Here is a 14,845-nt window from a genome sequence, read left to right as displayed (position 1 = left end):
TTTTAAAATTGCTGCATTGTTTAACTGGGTGATATTGTTGGTCAGCGAGCATGGGGTGATGAATGAACGGGACTAGGTGCAAGTTAGGACGGGGCAGCAGTGTTTAGGATGACCTCTAGTTTAGAGAAGATAGAATGTGGGAGGATGGCTAGAAATGCATTGGAATAGTCAAGTGTAGAGGTAACAAAGTACCTCATCTGTTAATTGTAGGTAAATGACCCTACTACGCACACAATTATCATGCAGAAATGCTATTAAAACTGGTCTTATCTCTAATTTCCCTCATGAGCTATTGTTTGTGCACAAAGTACACAGTGTTACTGCATCAGGACTCTGTACGAGAACACTCAGTTTTGGCTTTTGGAATTTCAGTCTGATGATATGTATTCTATATCAAATATTGTACACAGGTACTTTTTTTTTAAAAGTACACATAAAATAACATATATAAAGAGTTTAATTTGTTTGTACTTTTAAGCTTGCATTACATTTAGCCTGTTGATGCTTTGCTATGCATCAGGAAGCACAAAAAAATGGTTAATCTATATCATAATACAACATTATTTAGCCTGCATTTGAAACTAGACAGATTGCTTAATATGCAGAAACTGCACTGACATCTCCCGTTAGTGACTAGTGTCACTGAAATGTTATAGACCGACTTTCAACTACAGGTGTAAGCAATTCATAAAAACTTCAAAATGTATTACATTAAACTGTAATTAAATGGAGCATTGTCTGTATTGCATACGTGTAGAGCATGAAGTGTTGGCTTTGAGTGGCTGGTCCAATTTGGATGTTTGAAAATCAGCAAGTTGAAATCTGAAAATAATGTAATAATCAGGATGTCCATTTAGCATATAGTAGTTTCAATGCTTTTATTTGTGAGGAAATGGTTTCTTCTTAAGTGCAACAGGTCTCTTTTTCATAATGGCTCTCCCTTCTGCCTGACATTCCAATTTCCCCCAAGTTCAGATCGTATCCAAAACACAAAGGTTAAAACAAGCAAACATCTCATTGATATGTAATGGAGATACTGCTTTTCCTGTAGCTATGATTAAATGATAAAGATAAGTATTTCTATTGAAATGAAGCACTCATCAGTATTGTGTTAATAATTATTGAGGTACTCACACAACTCAAGTAGTGGGGTGATTTTTTACTTATTGCCTGGTGGAAAACGTTTACCTGCCTGGTTCACGTACATTGAAGTTAATGGAAATGAAAATCAGCCAGCAGATAAAACTGTTAGCCAATCTGGCCACCAATTTAAACATGGTATTCGCCCCAGGACTAATTGACCACAACAAGCATCTTCTTTGTCCAGGTTTAATCAATCATATCTCATGTACCATGTTCCAAAAAGGCATATCACTGCACTTGTTCCCTTAACATCGCACACCAAACAGCACATGTCACAACCCTATTTATATATTTTACACGGGTTTAAGATTATAACATTTTTCATTTATACCAAAGTAAAATACTGAGGATGCTGAAAATCTGAAATAAAAACAGAAAATGCTAGAAATGTTCAACAGATCAGGGAGCATCTGCGGAGAAAGAAACAAGAGTTAATGTTTCAGGCCAATAACCTTTCATAGGGCAGAATTTTCCCCCCGTTGGGGGGGGTTGTGCAGGAGTAGGCAGGAGCGGGGGCTAACCTGATTGGGGGCATGTGCCAGCATTTTACGTGGGCAGGCCAATTAAGGTCCACCCAGCGTGACGCACACCCGGAAGTGCTGAGCACTCCTTGTGCGGGCGGGGGGGGGATTCCCTGAGTCGTGGCCTGTGCTTAGGCACCTCTGTGCCTCAGGGAGATTAGTTTATGGTTTAAACATTTAAATAAAGAAATTAAAAGCTTTTAAAACATGTCCCCTATTGTGACAGTGTCACATGAGCTGGGTCATGTCAATGAATTTTTTTTAAAAATTTTATTGAATTTTTAAACACATCCCGCCTGTGGATGAGGTTCCATGAAAAATGCGAAGGCCGCCTGGGCTCTTTGTCTGCCCGCCAACCCTAAGGTTGGACAGGCAGCTCATTTTATTGATTCAATTAGTTTTTAACAGGCCTCTGACAGGTCGGCGGGCGCGCAGCCGACTATGGTGCGCACCCGCCGAACTGAAAATCTAAATGACGACCAGTGACATTGGGACAACCGCCTGATGTCACCGCCCCCACTCGCCGACCCAAAAATTCTTTTCATATGGTATTATAGATATCTATAAGTGCATTTCATAAGCTCAAGACATCCCAAAGGACTCAGCAGGCAATGATGTACTCCTTTTTTTTAAAGCGTTAAGTTGTAGTTATCCATTTGCTATGGGCCAGTGATTACATTAGGCCACTGAAAAGTTGGTGTACAAGTGCCATGCAAAAATAGTTATGTCTCTCTTAGCTGGGAATGTTCCCCTTTTTCCTACAAAAGGTGGCCATCCAATCAAATTTTGCCACAGAAGTCATCCCAATTTTCTTAGTGGTAGTTTTTCCAAAAGCCTTCGTCATTACAATTGTGGCTGGGAGGGGTAAATGGGTAATTTCACCCAACTTGGCATGACACAGTCTGGATAGTGTGCTAGTTGGCTGTTGTGTTTCCCTACATTACAACACTGACCACAGTTCAAAGTATTTTATTGGCTGCAGGCATGTTAGCCATCCTAAAGTCCTATTGAATGACACTATATGCCTGCTTGTTTGGAACATAGGAAACATAGGAACATAGGACTTAGGAGCAGGAGTAGGCCATTTGGCCCTTTGAGTCTGCTTTGCCATTCGATGAGATCATGGTTGATCTAGTGAGTTCTCAACTCCACTTTCTTGTCTGCCCCTCATAACCCTTGACTCCCTTGTCTAACAAAAATCTACCTAACTCAGCCTTGAATAAATTCAATGACCAGCCTCCTCTGCTCTCTGGGGAAGAGAATTCCACAAATTAATGGCCGTCTGAGAGAAAAAAAACATATCTCCATCTTAAACGGTATACCTCTTATTCTTAAACTGTATCCCCTAGTTCTAGTCTCCCCCACAAGAGGAAATGTCCACCCTAGGAAGCCTCCACAGGATCTTATATGTTTCAATAAGATCACCTCTCATTCTTCTAAACTCCAATGAGTATAAGCCCAACCTGTTCAACCTTTCTTCATAACTACTTCATCCCAGGAATGAGTCAGAGTGAACTTTCGCTGAACTGCTTCTAATGTAATTATAGCTTTTTTCTAATAAGGAGACCAAAACTGTCCACATTATTCCAGATGTGGTCATCACCAAGGCCCTGTACAGTTGCAGTAAAACTTCTCTACTTTTATATTCCATTCCCCTTGCAAAAAAACGCCAACATTCCATTTGCCTTCTTAATCACTTGCTTTACCTGCATACTAAATTTTAGTTGAATAAGAATACATTTTAAGAATAAGAGGTCCTACCGTTTAAGATGGAGATGAGGAGAATTTTTTTCTCTCAGATGGTTGTTAATTTGTAAAATTCCCTTCCCCAGAAAGCAGTGGAGGCTGGGTCAATGAATTTATTCAAGACTGAGTTAGATAGATTTTTTGTTAGACAAGGGAGTCAAGGGTTATGGGGTGGGGGGCAGACAGGTTTGAAAAAGAGTCTAAAGAAGAGTCATACGGACTCGAAACATTAACTCTGTTTCTCTCTCCACAGATGCTGCCAGACCTGCTGAGTTTTTCCAGCATTTTCTGTTTTTATTACCTATTTATCCCTACTCTCTGCTACCAGTTAGCTAACCAATCCTTTATCCACGGTAATATGTTACCCCCTACAACACGTGCTCTTATCTTGTGTAGTAACCTTATCAAATGCCTTTTGGAAATCCAAGTACACCACATCTACAGGTTCAACTAATTCTGGTTGTTTAGCTAAGAAGATTTCCCTCTTGTCTTTTCAGGTCCGAGCACAATTTGAATGGTGTTGACAGAATGACAGCTGAAGACTCCAGCACCATGATGAGTACAGATTCTTGCAACATGTCTTCAACTAAAGTCCACGAAGGTGTTGCTGGTGCCCCTAATGAAGCTACCCTGCTTGCACTTATGGAACGTACAGGCTACACAATGGTTCAAGAAAATGGCCAACGTAAATATGGTGGACCTCCTCCTGGTTGGGAGGGACACCCTCCCCCCCGTGGTTGCGAGGTCTTTATTGGTAAAATTCCGCGCGATGTTTATGAAGATGAGCTTGTCCCCGTTTTTGAGTCTGTGGGACGGATGTACGAGATGCGCTTGATGATGGACTTTGATGGTAAAAACCGAGGTTATGCCTTTGTCATGTTCACAGCCAAGCATGAAGCCAAAAGAGCAGTCAGGGAGCTTAATAACTATGAGATTCGCCCAGGGAGGTTGCTGGGCGTCTGCAGCAGTGTGGACAACTGCAGACTTTTCATTGGGGGCATTCCAAAAATGAAAAAAAGAGAAGAGATTTTAGAAGAGATTTCTAAAGTAACAGAAGGTGTGTTAGATGTGATTGTCTATGCCAGTGCAGCTGACAAAATGAAGAACCGAGGATTTGCATTCGTAGAGTATGAAAGTCACCGGGCTGCTGCCATGGCACGGAGAAAACTGATGCCCGGAAGAATCCAGCTATGGGGTCATCAGATTGCAGTCGATTGGGCTGAACCAGAGATAGATGTTGATGAAGACGTGATGGAAACTGTTAAAATTCTTTATGTGAGAAATCTGATGATTGAAACCATGGAGGACACGATAAAAAAAACCTTTAGCCAGTTCAACCCTGGCTGTGTGGAGCGGGTAAAGAAAATTCGAGATTACGCTTTTGTTCATTTCACCACCAGGGATGATGCAGTCCTTGCCATGGAGAAATTAAATGGAATTGACCTTGAAGGTTCCTACATTGAGGTGACCCTCGCCAAGCCTGTGGACAAAGAGCAGTATAGTCGTTACCAGAAAGCAGCAAAAGGAGGACCAACAGAAACACCTCAACCAAACATTGTTTACTCATGTGATCCCTACACACTAGCCTATTATGGGTACCCCTACAACACACTGATTGGTCCCAACAGAGAATATTTTGCCAAAGGTCAGTAAAACGCTATGAATTGAACAAGTTGATGAGTATTTTTCAGTAGAGTAAACAGTGTTGTTTTTGACTTTGTGTTATAGTTTAAACCGGATGATAGCAAGTCAGATGCCTGTTTTACATCTCTCCCCATTTCTTATTTCCATTGAAGGTCTACTATCAAATTGTACCCAAATTTACAATACAGGTACATCTTTAAAATATTTGGTACATATCTAAACATCAGGAATCAGTGAGGGAGGAAAAAATAGGTTTCCCATTGGGAAGAGCTGAATGCTGGAGCACTAGTGAAAATATGTTTCAGCTTTGTCTAGAACTAATTTTTTACCTGAATGCCCATAAAACCTTGTACATTGAGTGCTGCTCCATTCAGTATATTAATGGTATTCTTAAGTAAGCAATACTTAAAATCTTGGGTTTCCAGAGGGAAATTTGCAGTACAGATGTTCATTTATTCATTTACTCAAAGTAACATTGATATAATTAGACATTTTCTACTCTCTTTATTCTTGGTTTTTCTTATTGTTACTGTTAGTAGAGCCACGTGACAAAATTTACTACTCACTTAATGACCGATGTATCTGCAATTCCCACACTTGCTTCTTCTGAGAGTATGGTAGTGTAGTGCTTAAAGGACTGGACTACCAACCCAGAGATTGCAGGTTCAGATTTTATGCAAAGCATGGTGTGAAAGTGAGGTCAACAGAATCAGCCGATATTCTCTGGAATTTAGACGAGTGTGAGGTGATCTCATTGAAATGTGTAAAACTCTTAGTGGGATTGTCGGACTAGATACTGTTTTCCTTGGCTAGAGGGTCTAGAACCAGGGATCGTTGTCTCAAGATAAGGTGTGGGGGAGCATTTAGGATTGAATGAGAGGTAATTTCTTCACTCAGAGGATTGTGAATCTTTGGAATGCCCTGCTACAAAGAGCTGCGAGTACTTAGTCAACGAATAGATTCAAGATTGAGATCAAGATTTTTGGGTACTGAGGAAAGGAAGGGATGTGAGGATAGTGAGGGAAAATAGAGTTGATGTAACAGTTCAGCCACAACCTTATTGAATAGCGGAGCATGCTTGATGGCCCATTTGGCCTACTCCTGCTCCCTGCTCGGATTTTCGCCGAGTTGGTTTGACTCAAGAGCCCTTTAAAAATGGCAGGTGGGCCCCGATTCCAGGATTCTTGACCCCATTGCCGGGCTTTCTGATTTTTCAAGAATGTCTTTTAAGGGGGCAGGTTGGTTTGGGGCATAGCCCACACCCGACACTCTTGACCTGGCTGGTTCCATTGTAAGGATAGGTACATCTTAGTCCTCTGGAATTTTCATGGAATCGGGCCAACTTTTTAAAAAGTCATGGTTCTCGGCATCTCACAGGCGTCATGGACCATAGTCTGCATGATGAAACCTTTTGAAAGGTAAATTCAAAAGGTCCCCTCATGCCTGCCATGCTAGGCTAGGCACCTCCATGCCATTGACCCACTATACACTGTATAGAATCAATAAACCCTATGGTGACAATAGGATGTGTAAAAGAAAAATTTTAAAAACAGTCATTCAATCATCCATACCCTTTAAAGTATCAATAGAAGAAAATGCTAGTACTTGTAACCTCTTAATCTTGTGTAAATAAACATTGTGCAATTGACAGCATTGATCAAACAATAGGTCAATCAAATAATAGGTCAATCAAATAGTTTTCTCTGGGGCTCAGTGGGTCAACAGGCATGGAAGTGCCATAGCCTGGCATGGGAGGCATGAGGGGCCATGGTGGGGTGCATTGAGGGTGGGGCTTAGCCTGACATAGGGGGCATGTGGGATATGGGTTAGTGGGTGGGAGGCATAACTTGGCATGAGGGACACGAGTGGCCATGGAGAGTGGGTGGGGTTGCAAAATCTGGCATGGGAGGCATGAGGTGACATGACTGGGGCATGGGGAGTATGTGGGGGGTGAAGGATAAGGGCTAGAGGGCCTGCCTTTTCTCATTATAACTGGGAGGAAGTCCCACAGCATTGAGGATGGCCTTTTAAACAGCCTGTCTCAGCACCTGGCAGCCCCTGTGGCTGCCTCCGATCCCTTCCCTGGGTCGGCTGGCCTGACTGCAGCCTGCACCTGCCCCTCCCCGCCCCCCAGCCCAGCAATGAAGATCTTGCCTTCGTGGGCACTTTCTCCCGAAGTGGGCGCACAGAGCCGGGAATTTTCCCGACTCCCACTGTCTGCCTTGAAGATGAAAATCCAGGCCTTAAACTCTTTTCCCAGCTCATAATACTTTGCATTCTTTTGCTTTTCATGGCTCTCTTAGTCCACTGGATTTCAACTTTTCCATTTGTGTAACCCTCCTTCTTTTAGCTTGATGCCATCTCTTACTTCATTTGTTGATCATGGTTGCTTAACTACACAAATAGATCTTTTGTCTTTTGAGCGTAGGTGCTGTTTTTGTATTGTGGCAAATACTTCTTTCAATAATTCTTACTATTTGTCTGAAGGTTTACCTGGTAACCACTTGGCCCAATTTCCTGTGGTTAATTTACATGGCATTCCTTTGAAGTTTGCTTTATTTAAGTTTAAAAGCTTGGTTTGTGACTTCCTCTTGCAACCAATCAAACTTGAAATTCAAACATATTATGGTCACCTGTTCAGTGTTACGGCCACTCTTACAGATTGTTAACTAATTCTGGTGTGGCCAGTAAATCTAGTGTGGCCAGTTCCCTCAGTTCTAAAGCATTATTTTCCAGAAAACTGACCTGAATGTTCTCGACATTCACTGTTTATAGACAAGTCCCGCTCCAGCTTTGCATCGTATGCTGTTCGCTAATTCTACCCAAGGCGTTTCCACTGCCTGCTTACCCTTAATGAAACCCCTGATGCTACTGCTGTAATTTTTAAAAAATCAATATTGCTACCTTTCCTTCTCCTTTGAGATCTTGTAGCCTGGAATAATTAGCTCCCAGTCATGCCCATCTTTATAGCCAAATCTCTGTATTGACTACTGTATCATACTCTTTAAACTGAATTTGTGTTTATTACTTGTTTCAATACTTATGCTATGTGTATTTATGTACAGAATTCTTACTTGGGTAACTGTCCCCACCTTGCCCATATGCCCTGATTGTGATCTTGTCACACTTTCTAACTTAGCATTGTTGGTAATGCTCTGAACATTGTTATACCAGCAATTTAACATGTTCTTACTTTTCACCACTCTTACCTTATTTTTGCCAGATGTTTCATCATTTCTTCCTATAATCTTTAGGTACCTGGAGTATTAAATTATGTTTTATTACTTTGCACTCTGACCTCTGCTCTCATACCTTCTCTTTGTTAGCTTTAGGTTACTATCATTCTTGCTATAATTTCTACCCAATCCCTTCCCTTACTTCATTTGTTTAAAATGCTTTTTTCAGCTCTATTTATTCTTTTAGAAGCTTTGCACAGCCCAGTCCAGGTGTAGCCCATTTCAGCTCTTTAATGACACAGTACTGGTTACTGGCGTTAGCTTCCCATGAAATGGAACCCCTCCTTCCCACACCACTTGTTCAGCCACATATTTACTTTGCTTATCTATTTGTCCCTATGTCAATTAATGTGGAGTAGGTAATAATCTGGCGATTACCACCCTCAAAATCCACCTTTTGAATTTAGCTCCTAGCTCATGCTGTTCCCTTATCAGGACCTGTCATTGGTTCTGACATGGATCATGATATTGGGCTTTTCCCTTTCCCTTATTTTAAATTCATTCATGGGATGCGGGCTTTGCTGACTGGGCCAGCATTTATTGCCCATCCCTAGTTACCCTTGAGAAGGTGGTGGTGAGCTGTCTTCTTGAACCGCTGCAGTCCATGTGGTGTAGGTACACCCACAGTGCTGTTAGGAAGGGAGTTCCAGGATTTTGACCCAGCGAGAGTGAAGGAACGGCGATATATTACCAAGTCAGGATGATAAGTGACTTGGAAGGGAACTTCCAGGCGTTGGTGTTCCCATCCATCTGCTACCCTTGCCCTTCTAGATGGTAGTGGTCGTGGATTTGGAAGATGCTGTCGAAGGAGCCTTGGTGAATTCCTGCTCCAAATTCCTTTCCAGTCACATCGTTCTCTCCTTCGTTTTCCCCTTGCTTCTCCCAGCATTTTCCCTTCTTGCTCCTCTTCATTTACCACTTTCCCTTTCTCCTGTTCCCATCTTCACCCCTTCCCTCTTCCCTCCTAACATTGCTCCTACCCTAGTCCTGCTACCAGAAATGATATTCGTCAAATGTATACTGTGGGAAGGAATTCATGTTATCACAAAGGGAGGAAAGTCCAGGTTATCCATTAACACAGGCATGCAAACCAGACCCTCAAAATACTGGCTGTCCACACTAAATGCAATTATTTGGCATAAGTAATATTTTTTCCCCTCCTCTTCTCAACACGTGCCAGGGTACAGTCAGGCCCTCGGTACCATGTTGAAATGATTGTTCTTCAGTGTGAACCTGTACAGGGTTATTGATATTGGGTGAAATGGCAGCTGTGATTCGACAGGTATGCTGAGCCACAAAAGATCAGACTAGGAAATAACCCTGCAACTCCCAGGGTTCCCCCGTAGCTCAAGCGCAATCAGTTGGGAAAACGTGGGCTTTTAGTCTTGTGGACAGATCAGGTTTAGGGAGAGCTGAAATGATTCGGACAGCTAGTAAGCTGGATTGATGACTCTAGAGAAAAGACAAAGAGAAGGAACCAGCAAGTCGAGATGACAGAGTTCAACATAAAACTATTAGCTCATTTGGATGAGACTGTCATGAAATTAAAGCAAAAAATGTCAAATAAATGGATTTTCATCGTAGTTAGCTCAGTATTAATATATGTAAAAGTGTTGTGTCATGCAACAGATATCACAATCTTAAAAATAGGAAAGAAAGCCAACCTTTTATTCAGACTGAAAATTACAAGTGCAGGTAAATTACTGATCTCTACCAGAGCAATTATAGGGAACACTTGACTTTAAAGACACAGCCCAGAATGACATCATAACAGTACTCCAGATTCCAGACTATTCTTGAGCATATTTCCAAAAAAAATCTATTAATAAGAAACCAGCTAAAGAAAACATGAAACATCATCATCAGTGCTGTATTGCTTGTGAATTACACAGTCAGCAGCCAGGCCAAGTTGAGCAGAAGTTTTAAAATGTTAAAATCCATCGAGGCCAAGAGGGAGCAAACAAATTCACAACTGTTGTCAATACTGATGCAAATTTCATTGAGCCCATTAAAAAGTTAAGGGGTCAAATTTCCTTGTTTCCTCCATGTAAATCCCAAGGACAGAATATTAACAATAACTTAAGTTGTATCAAAATGTGTTCCTGTCATAGCACATCAACAACATTTTGCCTTTACAAATGAATTGCAGTAAACAATGTAAATGTGTAGCAACTGTTTCCTAACTGCTACCTTTAGCAATGCCACATTATGAACATTTTCAAGAGCATGCAGAGCATATTGATGAAGAAACTGTAATATTTGTTACAGCGAATACTAAATTGCAGAAACCAATTGCAGTGTTTCTGGGGTTTATTTTATGTATTTCACTGCTGAAAATAGTGCATGTTCATCAGTAATTTTATTACTCTGAGCTTCTGTTCCATTCAAACTCTTTCTATGCCCTCACACCAAATCTATATTATAAGAGGAAGGGTACAAAATTCTACTCCATTGCATCTGTAGTTTAGGCACCACAAATGCTATCCTGGTACCTGCAGCATATAGGGCTGTATTTAATGGCGGCGACAGTGGCCCCAATGGCAGGCTGCTTCCAGAAGTTCCGATGTTGGGGCTTCCCTCCCTTTAAGGGCAAAGAAGCCGCCTCCAAAAGCTGCCAGCCAACCTGAGGGCTGACAGTTCTTCAGTCCCAGCAGCGGCACCAGAAATGGTGGCCACTGTTGGTACTGCAGCAGACCAGGACCAGCAACCATAGAGGAGGCGATGGAACACAAGTAAGTGGGCCGGGCTCACCAGGGCTGGTCAGGCAGGCCCCAGTGTTTGAGGGTGGGGGGGGGTGGTCACATACATCTGCGGGGAGATAGTGGTAATGTTACTAGACTGGTTATCTCTAGGTTTAGATTAATGCTCTGGGGACAGGGGTTCAAATTCCACAATGGCGCAGGTGTCAGCTGTGGCTCAGTCCACAGCACCCTCGCCTTTGAATCAGAGGGTTGTGGGTTCATGTCCCACTCCTGGAAAACCAAGAACTGTGATTGTACTCGAAAGAAGTTGCAATCTGTGACTGTTGGTAACTCGAAAGAGTTTCCACAATGGCAGCTGAGGGAATTTAAATTCAATTAATAAATTTGGAATTAAAAGTTTGTTTTTGCTCATGGTGACCATGAAATGATTGCCAATTGTCGTAAAAACCTATCTGGTTCACTAATGTCCTTTAGGGAAGGAAATATGCTGTCCTTACCTGGTCTGGCCTACATGTGACTCCAGACCCACAGCAATGTGGTTGACTCTTAACTGCCCTCTGAAATGGCCATTACAGATACCAGTCTTCAGCCTTCGATTCACTCCACATTGACATCAAGAAATGGCTGAAGGCATTGGACACTGCAAAGGCTATGGCCCCTGACAACATTACAGCAGCAGTACTGAAGACCCATGCTATGGAACTAGCCATGCCCCTAGCCAAGCAGTTCCAACTCAGCTACAACACTGGCATCTACCCAGCTATATGGAAAATTGCCCAGGCATGTCCTACCCACAAAAATCAGGAGAAATCCAACCCAGCCAATTACCATCCCATCAGTCTACTCTCATTCATCAGCAAAGTGGTGGAAGGTATTATCGACAGTGCCATCAAGCGACACTTACTCAGCAATAACCTGCCCACTGACGCCCGGTTTGAGTTCTACTAGGGTCACTCAGTTCCTGAACTCATCACAGCCACGGTCCAAACATGGACAAAAGAGGTGAACTCCCAAGGTGGGGTGAGAGTGACTGCCCTTGACATCAAGACAGCATTTGACTGATTGCGGCATCAACGAGCCCTAGCAAAACTTAAGTCAATGAGAATCGGATGTGGGTTGGTCGGGGGAAGAAACTCTCCACAGGTTGGAATTATAATTAGCACAGAGGAAGATGGTTGTTGGAGGTCAATCATTGCTGCTGCAGGAGTTCCTTAGGGTAGTGTACTGGGCCCAGTCATCTTCAGCTGTTTCATCAATGACCTTCACCATCATAAGGTCAGAAGTGGGGATGTTCACTGATGATTCAGTGAATCATGACAATGTTCAGCACCATTCGTGACTCCTCAGATACTGAGCCATGTCCAAATGCAGCAAGACCTGGACAACATTCACATGTTGGGCTGACAAGTGGCAAGTAACATTTGTGCCACAGAAGTGCCAGGCATCTCCAACAAGAGAGAATCTGCCCTTGACATTCAATGGCATTTACCATTGCTGAATCCCCACTATCAACATTCTGAGTATTTTTTAAAAATTCATTCATGGGATGTGGGCATCGCTGGCGAGGCCAGCATTTATTGTCCATCCCTAATTGCCCTTGTTCAGGGGGCATTTAAGAGTCAGCCACATTACTGTGAGTCTGGAGTCACCTGTAGGCCAGACCAGGTAAGGACAGCAGATTTCCTTCCCTAAAGGACATTAGTGAACCAGATGGGTTTTTACAACAATTGACAATGATTTCATGGTCATCATTAGACTTTTAATTCCAGATTTTTTATTGAATTCAAATTCCACCATCTGCCATGGCAGGATTCGAAGCATTACTCTGGATTACTAGTCCAGCGACAATACCACTACGCCATCGCCTCCCCATGTTGTCATTGACCAGAAACTGAACTGGACTAGCCATATAAATATTGTGGCTACAAGAGCAGGTCAGAGGCTGGGAATTCTGCAGAGAGTAACTCACCTCCTGAATCCCCAAATCCTGTCCTCCATCTACTAGACACAGGTCAGGAGTGTGATGGAATATTCACCACTTGCCTGGATGAGTGCAGCTCCAACAACACTCAAGAAGTTTGACACCATCCAGGACAAAGCATCCTGCTTGATTGGCACCCCAACCACCACCTTAAATATTCACTCCCTCCACCACCAATGAACAGTTGCAGCAGAGTGTACCATCTACAATATGCACTGCAACAACTCACCTTCAATAGGTCCTTCAATAGCACCTTCAAAACCTGTGACCACTAGCACCTAGAAGGACAAGGACAGCAGATGCTTGGGAACACCAGCACCTTCAAGTTGAAGTTGAGGGAGTGATGTTGCATGTGGAGATAGTCATGGTTTTGATTTCAAGGCTTCTGGCCAGACTACTTGCCTGCAGTCATGTGTGCTGTAATGTCCATTCCCTTTGGCCTGCAGAATGAGAAAGCAATGGAACAGAGGCAACACTGTAAAGGACAAGCTGCTCGCAGAAGGAGGAAGAGGAGATAAGGGCTCTTAGCAGTAGGATGTATTCCCCCCATGCTTTCCAGGAGCATTTCTCTTGCCTCAGCCTAAGCCAGGAGTACTGTGCACTTTGACTCCATTTTACAAAGAGGGTGTTCCTGGAAGGCTGCCACATCCTGCAGACAGACCTGCAACCTCAGCTGGACAGGGACTGCACTGCCAGTGGCTGTGAAAGTGACTGTGGCCCTGAATTCCTTCCAGGCTGGAGCAAGGTTATCTGTAACATCTCCCAGTTCACAGTCTAATGCTGCATAAGGGAGGTGACAGCCACCCTTTATGCCAGGACCGGGAAGTTCATTGTCTTCTCTCTGACCAGAAAGGAGCATCTGGAGGGTGCCCACAGTTTTCTCAGGATAGCAGGTTCCCCATGGTGCAGGGTTGCATCAGCCGCACAGATGTGACTTCACAGGCACCACATCTAAATGCTGAGATGTACCATAACCCAAAGGATTTCTCCCTGAATGTGCGGTTCAAGCAAGATCATACTCAGCACATCAAGCTATCCTGACAGCAGTCATGATGCAATTTTTCTGCACTAGATCTCTGCTTTCGCCCACCCTAGTGCTCCTATGTGGTGCTACCTAAGTGGCTGCAGCACAGCTGGTGGGATACTGCTGACTTTCACTGAGGGAGACTGCATATGGCCTGGGAGGATGACCTTGAGCAGCTTTGGGCCTAGGTGGCCAAGCTTCGGACAGCACCACCTGGGCATGGGAAACAGCAGTCTGGGCTGGCTGGCTGACACATAATAATGAAAGCAGAGAGTCAGGATAAATGGGTATTTTTCTGGATGGCAAGCTGTAACTAGTGGGGTGCCACAGGGTTCGGTCCTTGAGCCCCAGCTATTTACAATCTATATTAATGACTTGGATTCAGGAATAGAAGGTACTATAGCTAAATTTGCAGATGACACCAAAATAGGTGGGAACGTAAGTTGCAATGAAGAAATAAGAAATTTATGAATGGATATGGACAGGTTAGGTGAATGGGCCAAAATTTGGCAGATGGAGTTTAACGTGGATAAGTATAAGGTAATCCATTTTGATCGGAAGAATAAAAAGGCAACTTATTATTTAAATGGAGAGAAACATCAGAATGCTTCAGTGCAGAGGGATCTGGGTGTCCTTGTGCATGAATCACTGAAAGCTAATATATGGGTACAGCAGGTAATAAGGAAGGCAAATGGAATTTTGGCATTTATTGCTAAAGGAATAGAGTATAAAAATAGGGAAGTGTTGTTGTAACTGTACAAGGAATGGTGAGACTGCACCTGGAGTACTGTGCACAGATTTGGTCCCCTTACTTGAGGAAGGATGTAGTTGCATTGGAGGAATTTCAG

At 43.0% G+C, this 14,845-nt stretch overlaps 1 protein-coding gene across 14 annotated transcripts in view; it reads left to right on the top strand.

Moving 5' to 3' along the window:
- Nucleotides 1-14,845, top strand: part of rbm47 (RNA binding motif protein 47) — a 259,787-nt gene that overhangs the window by 230,691 nt on the left and 14,251 nt on the right. For 7 of the 14 annotated variants that reach the window (XM_078546637.1, XM_078546656.1, XM_078546665.1 and 4 more), the window contains 2 exons: nucleotides 3,908-5,055; nucleotides 5,207-5,242. In XM_078546637.1, the coding sequence (XP_078402763.1) occupies nucleotides 3,939-5,055; nucleotides 5,207-5,242 (1,153 nt within the window). In that variant the 5' untranslated portion in view covers nucleotides 3,908-3,938. Of the gene's footprint in view, nucleotides 1-292; nucleotides 411-3,907; nucleotides 5,056-5,206; nucleotides 5,243-14,845 lie in introns of those variants that run through there. The other 7 variants (XM_078546610.1, XM_078546600.1, XM_078546711.1 and 4 more) reach the window with 5 other exon arrangements.

The sequence above is a fragment of the Cetorhinus maximus genome, chromosome 1, assembly GCF_964194155.1.
Source record: "Cetorhinus maximus chromosome 1, sCetMax3.hap1.1, whole genome shotgun sequence".
Classification (NCBI taxonomy): Eukaryota; Metazoa; Chordata; class Chondrichthyes; order Lamniformes; family Cetorhinidae; genus Cetorhinus; species Cetorhinus maximus.
The sequence above is the reverse complement of the archived record's forward strand: the minus strand, read 5'-3'. Positions and strand labels throughout refer to the sequence as shown.